We start from the raw sequence: 15,075 nt of genomic DNA, 5'->3' as shown, positions 1-15,075 counted from the left end.
TAATTTTTTTTTTTCAAATTTTCGTGAACTTAAGTCAAAACATTGAGTAATGATGCCATACTATTACTTTTGGCAAAAAATAAAATGATTTTCTAGCAAAAAAAAAATTATTAAAAATTCTCATTTTTTTCATGTCTGACTACCCCTAACCCCTTAAATAAATTATGTTATTTTTTTGACAGTTTTTTTTAGTCAAAAACATTAGTACGTAGTAAAAAATTTTTTTAATAGAAAAGAATAAAATTTTTTCAAAAAAAGCTTCGCGAGAAAATTTATTCAAATGAGAACCAATCACTCAGCATTTCAACTGCGCATGCGCAAGAAGACAGCGATCTACTGTAACTTTGCGAAGTCAAACTGAATTTGATATACGAAAATAATAACAATTAATAGTAATTTAATTACTTTTATCACAAACCAAAACTATTGGCGATAAGAATTGTATATAATTTAAATGAACAAAGATATCGTTCACAAATTGTATAATTCAATAATTTACTCTTATTTTCATCTGCAATATTATAAATCCTAAAAAACCTAGTTACTTTATAATAAATAATGTTTTTGCAGCATAAATATTTAGTTGTTGCAGCTTAATTTTATGCTATTAAGGCTACATGAAAATCATGTTGCTGCCACATGATTTTCTCATGCTACCGCAACATGATTGTCATGTGGCATCCACATGATAAATCATGTGAATGCCACATAATTTTCTCATGTTACCGAAACATGACAAATCATGTAGATGCAACATGATTTTATCATGTTTATTTACCAAGACTGCATCATGTTGCATTTACTATTTACTTTTTTCCGTGTACCTTGAAAAAATCCTGATTAAATATAAGTTGGGTAGAATAAAAATATTTCTCCATGCTTCCTGTATTCTCCTGAATATATCAGTCGGATAATCATAGTGGTCTTACACTTATTTTTTATTTTTAACTTCATTGTTGGATCCAAATTCCGATTATGTTGTGTATTTTAAATTCTTTCAGTCTTTTCGTAATAGATCTATTTTGTTTTCGTGGGTATAATTTTTTCTTCATAGCTAGAGAGTTGAGTAATGAATGCCAGTGATCATTCGAATTGATGCCTTGAAACAATGCAATAACTATAGTATGCATTCATGCTCCTCTCTAAATCTGAAACAGTGATTTTTCACTGTTTCACAGTTATAAGTATACCAAGTATACCAAGTGGTATACTTATAACTGTGGAATAGTGTATATACACTATTTTCCAGTGATTATCACTGTTTCAGATTTAGAGAGTATTCGGAGTGACGTTTTCGGAACTAAAAAAAACTGATCGATTTCTTTCTAAAAATGAAAACTGTTCAGCAGTTGTCCGTTAAAATTAATTTAACATCTATTATATTATTGATATAACATCAATCTTATCAGAATTATTTTTGTTCGATTTTATTTATTTGATGTAAATCTTATAATGATACATTAATTTAATAGTTGAAAAATGCGTTATAGTTTTTTAATTATCTTTACTATTTCTCGTTTCAAGAACAGTCAGAAAACTTTAAATTTTGATACAAATCACATAAAAAATCAACAAATAATTGGGATTGATAATGGGAAAATGAAAAAGATTTATTTAGACTAGAGCTCATAATTCGTATTTTTTTCATCACTCCTAAACCATTACTTATCTAGAATTTCGGTAAATCTTATGCAAGTTGTTCACACACTTATGATTATGATAAAAAAATACTTCTTTAAATAAATTTTTTCTGATCCGAAATATAACTGGGTGTCACAACTCAGACTTATATTAGACTCGTTTAATGCACCCACCTCCATCTGGAGCAACTTATCTAGTATACACTGAAGATACCTTCAATCATAAAGCTATATTCTGTTCATCTCAGACTCTCTGACCTAGACACCATCAGGATGGTCTTCTTGTCAAGTGTAAATCACTAGATTATTGGGCTCGGGCACTGCGAACTACGTAATAAAAAACCCGCTTTATGTTGCGAGGGCCCTTGCTCAAGCGAGGCTAGCAAACTATCATTATGTTAAGTTCAGTTTTAGAGGATTTAATTACAACATCAACCCTCAAGTCGCCTGTTCGATATGTAACTTACACGGAAATGAGACTCTTAAGCACATATTTTTCAAATGCCCTATCTATAATCCATACAGAGAGCACTATATTTCACCTCTACTGGCCCTCTTTGATACTACGACTAACTTTACTGGTCAGCTATCTTTACTACTCGGCAACTTAAATGTTTTGTATGCTAAATCCATTTACTTATACCTAGCCCGTTTAATGAGACTCAGAGCTTTCTGCCTCGATGAATAATTATAAAGTACTATCCTCCCCCCATATCACATCATTAATTAATTGTACTCTTCATTGGCGCATTTTAATTGTTTTCTTTTTTTTATTTTAACTTCCCGCTAAAAAAATTTAAAATTTTCAAAAATCGGAAAGTTATTGGTTTCACCCCGTTTTTCGAAAATCGAGTTTTCATCAGATCCCGACGTTTCAAGGTTCTAGGAGGCTTCCCTGACTACCCCCGCCATGTTGTCACTATGTCTGTATGTCTGTATGTATGTGTGTGTGTATGTATGCATGTGTGTGTGTGTGTGTGTGTGTGTGTAAACCTCTGAAAACTTTTGAACGGCTTCACTGATTTCATCGCGGTTAACGCCATTTGACAGGGCTTGACTGAACTTAGATTTTAAATAGGATTTTGACCGATTCGAATCGATAGATTTCAAGAAATCTCAAAAAAACTACGAAAAAAAAATTTCTCAAATGTGATTTTTTTGGAATAACTTTTAAACGGCTATACTGATAAATTCCAAAAACTAATCAGCTCTTAACATAAAGAAAACACATCGTTCGCCGCCAAGCTGGTTAAAATCGGTTGATTCGTTCGTGAGTTATCGTTGACGAAAAAAATCGAAAAAAGGATTTTTTTTTTTTTTTAATTACACCGAAATTTCCGGTCTGATCAATTTGTGTTTAGAAGTATATTATAGAATTTGAAAAACTACGTCGAATGCTACCAATAGCGTAAAAATCGATCGATTTTCTCATGAGTTATCGTTGTCGAAAGAAAACCAAAAAAAGTATTTTTTTCAGAATTACTTCGAAATACTTAGTTCGATCAATTTAAACTTAAAGATTCTCCATAAAGCTTTAAAAACTGCGTCGAGTGTTGCCAACCGCGTGAAAATCGGTTCATTCATTCAATAGTTATTGCGGTTTGAAAATTCAAAAAATAGAGTTTTATTAAACATCCTATCAGACTTTTAAGCTCGGAGAGCTCGAAATTACACGAAAATTATATTTTTGAGCTCGAAGAGCTCAAAATCGTAATAAGTGCAATTTTGAGTGCTTAAGTATCAAATTAGCGGGAAGTTAAAGGGATAGCCTTTAGGATCAACCGTTTTCCTAATTTTCAACTTCCCTCTGAGAAAATTGAAAATTTTCAAAAATCCGGAAGTTCTTGTTTTCACCCCGTTTTGCAAAAATCGAGTTTTCATTAGATCTCGACGTTTGAAGGTCACAGGAAGCTTGCCTGAATGTTTTCTCGATGATGTCCGTATGTCTGTGTGTGTGTGTTTTTTTTTTTTTTTTTTTTTTTTTTTTTTTAAGGGGGGGAATCCTTTTTACGGATTCTAGGCATAGCTGTTTGGCCTGGATATGTGGCGACTCGACGCAGTGTCATACTAAAACTCGACGCTAGCGCCCCTACCCACTAAACCCTAAACCCCTTTTCTTCTTTCCCCTAATTCCTCATGGAAACCGCCGTCAGGCATTACTTCGTGAGGGGAGGATCTAGCTACTGCTCTTTTTTCTGGTGGCTAAGGTGTTATTCTTTCCTCCTTCTAATTGGCGTCATTCGCTCTTCTTCTTTCTATGGACCGCAGGTCTGTGTGTGTATGTGTGTGTGTGTGTGTGTGTGTGTGTGTGTGTGTGTGTGTGTGTGTGTGTGTGTGTGTGTGTGTGTGTGTGTGTGTGTGTGTGTGTGTGTGTAAATATGTGAATCGCTTATAACTTTTGAACGATTGAACCGATCGGAATCTACCAAACGGCGTTCTGAAGAGTTTTTTCAAACTTAGATTTCCTATGAATTTGAATCGATTTGGACCGATAGATTTTGAGAAATTTTGAGAAATCAGAAAAAATTTTTTTTTGAAAGTGGTTTTCTTGGAATAACTTTTAAACGGCTTCATCGATCAACTCCAAAAACTAATCCGCCCTTAAGCTTGAAAAATCACGTCGATAACCTCTAATCCGGTCAAAATCGGTTGATTCGTTTGAGAGATAGCGTGAACGAAAGAAAACCGAAAAAAGTGCTTTTTTTACATAACTTCGATATTTCTTTTCGGATCGTTTCTGGTGAAATAGAATAATTTTTAGAGCTTGAAAAACCGCGTCGATCGCCGCCAAGAACGTAATCATCAGTTGATTGGTTCGAGAGATATCCTCGACGAAATATTTGGAAACAAGGATTTTTTCAACATAACTCCGACATTTTTTGGACTAACTCAAACAGCTCTACCGATCGATTCCAAAAACTAATTAGCTCTTAAGATTAAAAAACCACGTCGATCGCTGCCGGTCCGGTCAAAATCGGTTCATTCGTTCGTGAGTTATCGTTGACGAAAGAAAACCGAAAAAAGTGTTTTTTTAGAATTACTCCGAAATTCCTGGTTCGATTAAACTAAACTTACAGATTCTTCATGGGGCTTAAACAATTGCGTCGAATGCTGCCAACCGCGTAAAAATCGATTCATTTATTCAAAAGTTATTGCAGTTTGAAAATTTGAAAAATTGTGTTTTATCAAACTTCTATCAGACTTTTGAGCTCGAAGAGCTCAAAAGCATAGAAAAGCTATCCCTTTAAGCTCAGATAGCTCAAAATAACACATAGATTGTATTTTTGAGCTCGGAGAGCTCAAAAACATCATTAGAGCAATTTTAAACACCTAGGTATGAAATGAGCGGGAAGTTGCACGGATGGCCTTCAGGGTCTACCGTTTTTCTAATTTTTTTTATCATGCGTTACTGAATGTATGGTAATTATAATTATTCATTATGACTATTTTTAATTGAACCTATTACATTCTAAGCTAACGTGATACATGTATAATATAATCTTTAAATTGTTTTTTTTAACTCGACTTGAATGCACGAATTTCTGTGCTATTAGCTAGTCATACCATGTAATATTGTTGTAAGCTATGCTTGATGAGCAATTTATTTTTAATAAAAATAAATAAATAAATAAAAAAATAAATTTTTTAAGATTTCAAAACTCCAAAATAATTGAGATTTATTAAAAAAATTAAGAAGAATTCATAAAAAATATGTATAGACTCACAAATATGACCAAATATCGTGGTGGATTGTTTTTTATAGGATAGTAAGCAGTACAACTGTACTATAGGGTAGCATTACATCAACTTAAAAGCTCTTGTTACTCCTACGTTAACTTGATATATTTTGCTGGGCTCAACGTTGAGTACCAACCCCATAACTCACAGTTGTAATTTGTAAGATAACCACGTTACGATATACATATATATCTTTCTTTTCATTCAATTTTCTGATAGGCGATACCAGAAGATATTGATACGTGAAGAAGAATGTACTTGAGTTCACGCACTCTGATTAACGACATTCTGTAATAAGACCTTCGATGATCCTAGCAATTTTTTTTATTAATTGAATAGAATTTAACTGTTAATTTTATTCTCATGAAACAAACTTGATACATATTGCTATTTTATAACTCAACTTATCGAGCAAACCCAAAAAATACTTTAGTCTAAAGTTTATTTTAAGAATTATATTTAAGTTAAAGCTCATGATAGTATTATATATTTAAACTTAAATTTATCTGAATTACAAAAAAAAAGTGAATGAATAATTCATTTACAAATCACTGTCTACGAGAATAATATATTTCAGCCAGGGACTGTTATTGAATGTATTTATGCATTTCAAACTATTTTGGTAGATGAGAGTGAAATATATATTTTTGCATAGTTTAATTATTAATAAATAGGAATTTTGCTTTACTTCTAAAATGACCATTAGTCTAGAGTTTTCATAAGATTAACTCTTCTGAATTAATCGATTTTTTTAACTTCCCGCTAAGAAAATTGAAAATGGAAAGTTATTGATTTCGGTTCGATTTTTGAAAGTCGAGTTTTCTTTGGATCTCCACGTTTTGAGGTCCCAAGAAGCCATTCTGACTATTTCCGCCAAAATGTCCGGCCGGGTGTGTGTGTCTGTGTGTGTGTGTGTGTGTGTGTGTGTGTGTGTGTGTGTGTGTGTGTGTGTGTGTATTTGTGTGAGGATGTGTGTGTGTAAATAAATTTTTGTCGTAAGGTTTCTCAAAAACGAATCTACCGATTGAATTCCACGACACGTCATTCGAAAGGGTTTATCAAAACTTAGTTCTGATTAGATTTGAGAGTTAATCCATCGAGCCATTCCGAAGAAATTAAAAAAAAAAAAAACAAAAGAAAAAATTTGAAACTTTATGTTTTTTAAAAATAACTTTAAAGCGTGCGGAAAAATCATAATGAAACCATGCATACATTTTTTGTACACATACACAATTTTGTACATAAATTTTCTTTTTTCGGTATTTTTTTAAGATATCTTCCAGTTTTCTCAACCGATCAATAAAAACATATACATTTTCTTTTTTTGCTTTAAATACTGCATCGAATGCTTTTTCAAAAAACAAAATCGAACGACGCATTCAACAGTTATAGTTGTTTAATAAATACATTTTGAGCTCGAAAAGCTCAAAATCTGAAAAACGGTGCTTTGAGTTTGAAAAGCTCAAATAAACCAAAAAATACATTTTAAGGTGCTTAAAATTCTAGCTTAGCGGGAAGTTCTAAGGTTGGCCTGCGCGGTCAACCGATTCCCAGATTTTTTTTAGTGTTTCTCAATCTTTCAAATGTTAAGGTTTATAGAAATTTACCTGTGAGCTGTAGTAGAAGTATAGTTGGTTACGTATTAGTCCTATACTTTATCATTTTCTATTACACAATCCCTTAGTAGCTGTATTTGTTAGAAATAGAATATTTTTTATGCTTAAAGGGTTAATTCCTGCTCGCAAATATGGAATATTAATATTTTTTGAATTAGTAGTTTTTTTCTGATATAATTTCTTGCATTAGAAACAGTTTCAAAAGCGCAAAAAGTTAGAATACTTCTTACATCAACTGGCCAAAAAAAAATTTCAGTCATTTCGAAAAAACATTTTTATTTTCTATTTTCTGACGATATCAAATAAATAGATTTACTGATTCAAACAGAGCTTGGCAACGTTTGTCACAGTTTTTTGAACTTAGAAATTGAAATAAATTCAAAATCTACCGACAAAAAACCTGAAAGTTTTCTGAAAAATCGATTTTCTTAATTTATTGTTCACGATGTCTCTCAAATCAATGATAACCTATACTTAAGTTCAGCTAGTGAAATCCGTGTGAAATCCATTGTGCGGTTTTGTTTAAAAATTTCGAATTTTTATCAGGTCTTGCCGTTTTGAAGTCTCAAGAATTTGTTATTACTATTTTTATAATCATATTCTCATATAAGTTAATATATTTACATTCGTATGTGCGTATACCTATACATATGTATGATTGCTTGTATATAGACTTCTTCTAATTTTTAAACCAACTAATATTTCAACTTAAAAATTTCCAACAGGTTGCCTTAAGAAGACAGCAGGCCCAAGAAGAAAGTGAAGCAAGAGAACTTGGTCTTCAATTGCAGTATAACAACGGTAATTGTCCAACTGGCTCCATAATATCCACACCTTCGACGGCCCCACCATCAACCGGTAGTCCACCACATCCAACTCATGTTCCAAGTCCGGCTGATCTAGCTATTGCTGCTGCTGCAGCCCAGATACAAACCCAATTACATCCGCAACCCGACTGTAGTCTTCTTCAACGGATGAGGGTTCAAGCTGATGACTACCGAGATGTGAAAACAGAATGCAGTTCTATAGGTTCGTTATCAGGTAATGTAAAGTAATAATTGCTTACATCATAGTTCTAAGGATTATGTTAAATTTTTTAAGATATAATGAACAGTCTTGTCATACAATGAGAAAGCCAGTAAGATGTTCTTAGTTGAAGTATTCTTAAGATGCAGGTGACTCTATATCATAAAGGGTAAGTGCGACTTGAGTTTGCACGTGAGCCTAAGGGCTTTAACGAGCCGAGAGCCTTGAGGGCCGAAACGTGCTGCTATTACGTCTAATGGAGAAGCTAATAAAAAATAAATAGCACAAATCCTTCATCTAAACCACACCCTCGGTAGAATGCTTGGTGCATAAAAGTATTAATCTATTATTTATTTGGTCTGGTAATCGTTAAAACACCTCTCGGTTAATTGTTTTGGTCGTCAAAAGAATTGATGGTTGACGTGTGGCAATATTACTTTGGTCGCGTGTTCTTAAGTGAATATCCCTTGACATAATTATTATAAGGTGGGTTAAATAGTTATATAGAGAAATTTTTTCCGTAAGTGGATTTTCGTCAGATAAACTCCTCTAAATTTGATCTAAATGTGTCATTTTAAATATTGGTTAATTTCTTATGCAATTACTTTTTAGTTTTTGTAATAAAAACAAAATATCTGTCATATAACGTGAACTCTATTCAAATTATTTTAGATACATAGTCATGTTAGAAAATTAAAAAAATCTCTTTTTTATTTTACAGAAATTTTTAAAACAAAAAAGAGGTGTAAGCACTGAGAACTTAGAACAACTGACGCAAAAATAAAAGTATCTTCAAATAATTCATTGTTGCTTTGAAAATTTTAAATTATCAGTGTCGTCAAACTAGTAGTAGCAAAACCCATATTGACCGTATATTATTTTTTGCCCTCTAGGCGGAAAGTGGCAACTTTCGTTCCGCTGCGCTAAACAAAGTTGCCGCTTTCCGCCTTCGTCGGACAAAAAAATAGTATACAGCCCTTAGGAAGTAAAAAAGAAAACCTCAGATCACATGTATATTACTCCCCAAGGGGTGTAATATACTATAATGATGATAGCCCAAAATTTAAATAAGCATAAAAAAAGTAACAAATTTAGCACCACAAATAAATTTTATTATTTGAATAATGAGTCAAAGGATGATGAACGAATCCATGCTAGCTTGATAGATCTTAAATTACCATTATATCCTATAATCGATCGATTTTATTTGTTTACGAACTCTTCCACAGTATTAACTTAAAGAATAATTTATTAGCTTAGATTAATAAAAAGAAATACTAACTTCAATAAAGATATGAATGATAGGCTGGTAAATAAAAAAAAAAAAACAACAGGTTTTTCTTAAATTTATCAGTTCAAAAATGTTTTTGAGGTATAGAAAAACTTCTCCTACACTAAGGTAAAAGACCCCATTAGTGGCGGGGACTCCTTTAGTGGCACTTTAATTGATTTTGCTATTTATATAATCAATTTAATAATTAATTTCCAATATGATTATTTTATTTCTAATCTTTAAGACCTCTAGATCACAGAAATGTTTAATTTTGATTTCAAAGAAAATCTTTTTAGTAAAAAAAAAATTTTTCTTTTTCTACCAAACTGAAGCCCCAAGCAAATTTTAAATTTCTTAATAATTTGGTTAAGATTGGTCACATTTTTAAAAGCGAATTTTTAAACATTTTTTTCATGTAATTATACAGTCAAACCTGGATAAGAGAGAACTGGGTAAGCGAGAAAACTCTATAAGTGAGAATAATTCTAAGGTCCCGAACTTTGACCCCCCAAAAACTATAAGTAAGAAGCAAAAACCTGTATAAGTGAAAGTCGTTTTTTTCGCCCTGACCTCTATAACTGAGTCTCTCTTGCCTGTACCTCTATAAGCGAAAATTTAACACTGGCAGTGTATGACTCATTCTTCATTTTTCAACAACTGTGTGTGTTTTTGTTTTCTTTATAGTTCGAAGAACTCTTAATCAACTAAATTAGCTAATTTGTAATGCTAACTACAGTTGATAAATATTATTTGCAATGGAAGGTTCGGTACAAACAATGTCAAAACGAAAAATAAAAATATATAAGATTATTACATTACATAACCTTTTATAAGATTATTAAATTCAAAGATTCAATAAAGTCTTAGTGCTTCGAGGGACATGGAAATATTAAGAGGAGCCGGCTTTCTGAGTTTCCTCACGTTGAAAAATGTACTAGTTGACACGGTTTGATACGGTTACAAATGTACACGGTTTGACTGTACTAGCAATTATCATTATAGATTTTGAAAAGTCTATAGAATCACAAAATTATTTATTTACCTTTTTTAAAATAAATATTATTTAAAAAAAAAAAACAAAAATGTCACTAGTAGAGGCATGAAAATTCTCTAGCGTCAATTACCGTCAATGTTAAAATCAAAGGCGCTCTAACCTTTTTATATAGTAAATCTATTTACTTTCATAAGCGTTGTGTCTGACTGTGCAGTTATAATCTCAATACGAGTCTTTTAAAAGTGATCAAGAATATATTTTTGCTTAAATAATTTTAAATTCAATTATTGTTAATTTTATAATTATTTTTTTAATAAATGTATTTGTAAATAATATTTTTATGTTTATAATATATTTTTTGAAAAATTTTACGCATACGAGTTAGATCCGCCACTAAAGGGATCAGTAGTATGCCACTAATTGGATCAGGCGATTATTTGCCCTGCCATTAATAGGGTCATTTGAATAATGGATTTTAAATAATCATAAATAATGGTAAATTTGGAAAAATAACATTTTTTTTGATTAATTATGTAAGTTTAAACATGAATGAAGGCATTAAGTACAAAAAAAATCAATATTTGTACTTTAACTATGATAAAAAAATTAGAAAAACGGTTGACCCTGAAGGCCATCCCTGCAACTTTCCCGCTAATTCCATACCTAGGCGCTTAAAATTGCACTTATGACGTTTTTGAGCTCTTCGAGATCAAAAATACAATTTATGTGTTATTTTAAGCTCTCCGAGCTCAAAGAGATAGCTTTGCTATGATTTTGAGCTCTTCGAGCTCAAAAGTCTTATCAACATTCGATGAAACGCGATTTTTCTAATTTTCAAACTGCTGTAACTTTTTAATAAATCAACCGATTTTTACGCGGTAGGCGGCGATCGATGTGATTTTTTTGAGCTCTATAAAAAATTTAAAACGAAAAAATTGATCTGATGAAGAATTTCGGAGTTATTACAAAAAAACACTTTTTTCGATTTTTTTCGACATGACTGGTTTATATTCCTTAAAAAATATACAAATGGTTCATTAGTAACAATAATCTGCCTAATCATATAGGATGAACATTTTGTGTGTGTGTGTGTGTGTGTGTGTGTGTGTGTGTGTGTGTGTGTGTGTGTGTGCGTGTGTGTGCGTGTGTGTAAATATGTGAATCGCTTATAACTTTTGAACGATTGAACCGATCGACACCCAAGTATGTATGTATGAGACCCTCTTATAACTTTTGAACGGCATGACCAATTTCATAGCAGTTGGCGACATTCGAAAGGGCTTGACCAAACTTAGATTTTGAATACAATTTGAACTGATTCAGACCGGTAGATTATGAGAAATCTCAAAAAAATTAAAAAAAAACATTTTTTAAATGTTGTTTTTTTAGAATAACTTTTAAACGGCTTTACCGATCAATTCCAAAAACTAATCAGCTTTTAACATCAAAAAACCACGTCGATCGCCACCACCCATACAGGAAGCCCCAGAGTTGAACGACGAGGCCATGCCTGGAACATTATTGGGAAGCCCATCTTGGCGAACCTATATTGTCCCATGCCGGGGCCATAACTGGACAATCAGCCTTGGCCATTCCAATGAATACCCAGGCTTGGGCCAAGACTGAATAACCTAGCCTTGGCCAAGCCTAGAGTCACCCTAACTTGGGCCAGGACTGGGCAATCTAGCCTTGGTCAACCCAATGATTACCCGAGCTTGGACTAGAACTGGGTCCCCCAGCCATGGCCATTCAATGGCGATCCAGACTTGGGCCAATACTGAGCAACCTAGCTTTGGCCGACTCAATGATTACCTGAGCGTTAGCCAAGACTGGGATGCCTAGCCTTGGTCGTTGAATGGCAACCCAGACTTGAGCCAGAATTGGACAACCTAACTTTGGCCATTCAATGGGAAATCCAAATTTAATTAATCATTAAGTAATAGAAATTGCGTTGGCTTCAAAACTTGGGCCAGTCTTGGTTAACATACTTGGGCCAGTCTTGATTAACAATCTTGGGCCAGTCTTGGTTATCATGCTTGGGCCAGTTTAGGCAACCAAGCTTGGCACCCTGTTATCACTCCAGACTTCTACCAAGGCTGGGCCAAAGCGGGTTTACAAGCATGGGCCAGAGATAGACAGCATTGCGCCAAGCATGGCCCATATCTGGCCTCGTTGTATTGTCTTGTATGGGCAGTCCGGTCAAAATCGGTTGATTCGTTCGTGAGTTATCGTTGACAAAAGGAAACCGAAAAAAGTGTTTTTTCGGAATTACTCCGAATTTTTGCGTTCTATTCATTTAAACTTGAAGATTTTTTATGAAACTTAAAAAACTGCATCGAATGCCGCTAACCGCGTGGAAATCGGTTCATTCATTCAAAAGTTATTGCGATTTGAAAATTCAAAAAATAGTGTTTTATCAAACTTCTATCAAACTTTCGAGCTAGAAAGAGCTCAAAAGCATACAAAAGCTATTTTTTGAGCTTGGAGAGCTCAAAATAATACATAAATTGTATTTATGAGCTCGAAGAGCACAAAAACATCATAATTGCAAGCATTTAGGTATATAATTGGCGGGAAGTTGCAGGGATGTCCTTCAGAGTCAACCATTTTTCTAATTTTTTTTCTACCTTAACAGTTAAACGTTATAACTAATTAAGTTTATAATTAAAAGTTTCATGTGATTTCCCACAATATCATTAGTCACAAATCATTTCAATCTTATAATTGTTTTTCTCTGCTGAAACTACTTTTTCCATATATATTCACTTTGAAAATACATTATATAGTATAGATACCAGAAACGGGAGAAAGAGAAGAACTTAGCTGAAGAAGTTCAGCAGTAATTTAATTTCTCGGGCCACTGCCACTTGAATCGCAGGGGAAGAGACGGCTGGTTGGTTTCAGTAGATGGTTAAATTTCAATGTTATAGAAAACTTTATATATATGTATATATATTCTTTAATGTCTTTTTACACACACAAAAATTGCAACGTACATTCGAGCTGAACAATTTTTAATATTTATTGCAGAGATTTTTAAATGGAAATTGATTTCATCACGAAAGAATATAGAACTCACCTCATATTATAACCTCTAATTACGAAAGAAAAATTAACTTAAATGTTGAAATATTGTTAATGCTGCAAGAATCAATACATCGTTTCATTTGTAATCGAAAGGGTATATTCTGTAAAATGACAAACGCTGTGATCTCTAATATTACGTCATTTCAAATGCAAGAAAATCAAGTTTTGTATTTCTTACCGGTTCTTGGCAGCTACTTAAAAATCTAATGAGACCATTAATTTACTACAGGATACACATATACTTCCATTAGATACACATATAATTCCATTAGATCATCCACCTCCACAGACAAAATATCTATGAAAACATATAAGCACTTCCAAGTAAAAAAGATTTTATACAATTAGATACAATTATATATAATTATATAAAAAAAAATTAGAAAAACGGTTGACCTTAAAGGCCATCCCTGCAACTTCCCACTAATTTCATATTTAAGCGCTCAAAATTTCACTTACTACGATTTTGAGCTCTTAGAGCTCAAAAATATAATTTTCGTGTCATTTTGAGCTTTTCGAGCTCAAAAATCTGGTAACAGTTTAATAAAACAATATTTCTGAAATTTTAAAACCGCAATGACTTTTGAATGAATAAACTGATTTTCACGCGGTTGGTGGCATTCTACGCAGTTTTTTAGGCTTAATAAAGTATTTCTAAGTTTTAATCGATCGAAGTAGGAATTTCGATGTTATTCCGAAAAAACATTTTTTTTGGTTTTTTTTTCGACAACGATAACTCACGAACGAATCAACCGATTTTGACCGGGCTGATGGCGATCGACGTGGTTCTTTGATGGTAAGAGCTGATTAGTTTTTGGAATTGATCAGTAAAGCCATTTAAAAGTAATTCCAAAAAAACCAAACTTCAAAAAATTTTTTTTGTAGCTTTTTTGAGATTTCTCAAAATCTACCGGTTCGAATCGGTCCAAATTGTATTCAAAATATAAGTTTGGTCAAGCCCTTTCGAATGGCATCAACCGCGGTGGAATCGGTCGAGCCATTCAAAAGTTATAAGAGGTTTACATACGGCCACACACACACACACACACACACACACACACACACACACACACACACACACACACACACACACACACACACACACACACACACACACACACACACACACACACACACACACACACACACACACACACACACACACACACACACACACACACACACACACACACACACACACACACACATACAGACGTACGGACATCATCGTGAAAATAGTCAGGAAAGCTTCCTAGGACCTCGAAATGTCGAGATCCGATGAAAACTCGATTTGAACATAATTTTTTATTAAATTATTGATTATTAATTTATATATGTATATAATAATTATATCTATATGTGGATTTATAAAATTATCTATGTATACATAAAATCGCAACAATGATTCTAAGAAATTTTTAAGGTGTTCCGTTGTTTTAGAATTTATAATGACTTTAAAATTCAAAAATTAATAGAGGTATAATCAGAATTAAAAGCTCAAATTTTGATGAATTTATTTGTTTAATATATGGAACTATATATTGCTAGAGGGTCTGGGTAACAATTTCTAAACTTGACGAAACTATTAATTCTTGTGAAATTTAATTTTTTTATAAGTTAATACAGTTCCTATTATTTCATCTGCAAAATACCATAGATTAAAAGATTATTAATCTTTGGAGAAACAGACTCTTAGATGAA

The 15,075-nt window shown here is 32.7% G+C and overlaps 1 protein-coding gene across 2 annotated transcripts in view; it reads left to right on the top strand.

The window, feature by feature from the left end:
- The window catches only part of LOC123264527 (doublesex- and mab-3-related transcription factor A2), a 150,103-nt gene that overhangs the window by 16,678 nt on the left and 118,350 nt on the right, over positions 1-15,075 (top strand). For both annotated transcript variants that reach the window (XM_044727810.1, XM_044727809.1), the window contains one exon: positions 7,720-8,035. In XM_044727810.1, coding sequence (XP_044583745.1) covers positions 7,720-8,035 — 316 coding nt within the window. The remainder of the gene's footprint in view (positions 1-7,719; positions 8,036-15,075) is intronic.

The sequence above is a fragment of the Cotesia glomerata genome, linkage group LG5 (genome assembly GCF_020080835.1).
Source record: "Cotesia glomerata isolate CgM1 linkage group LG5, MPM_Cglom_v2.3, whole genome shotgun sequence".
Classification (NCBI taxonomy): domain Eukaryota; kingdom Metazoa; phylum Arthropoda; class Insecta; order Hymenoptera; family Braconidae; genus Cotesia; species Cotesia glomerata.
Note: the sequence above shows the minus strand (reverse complement) of the source record. Positions and strands in the feature narration are given on the sequence as shown.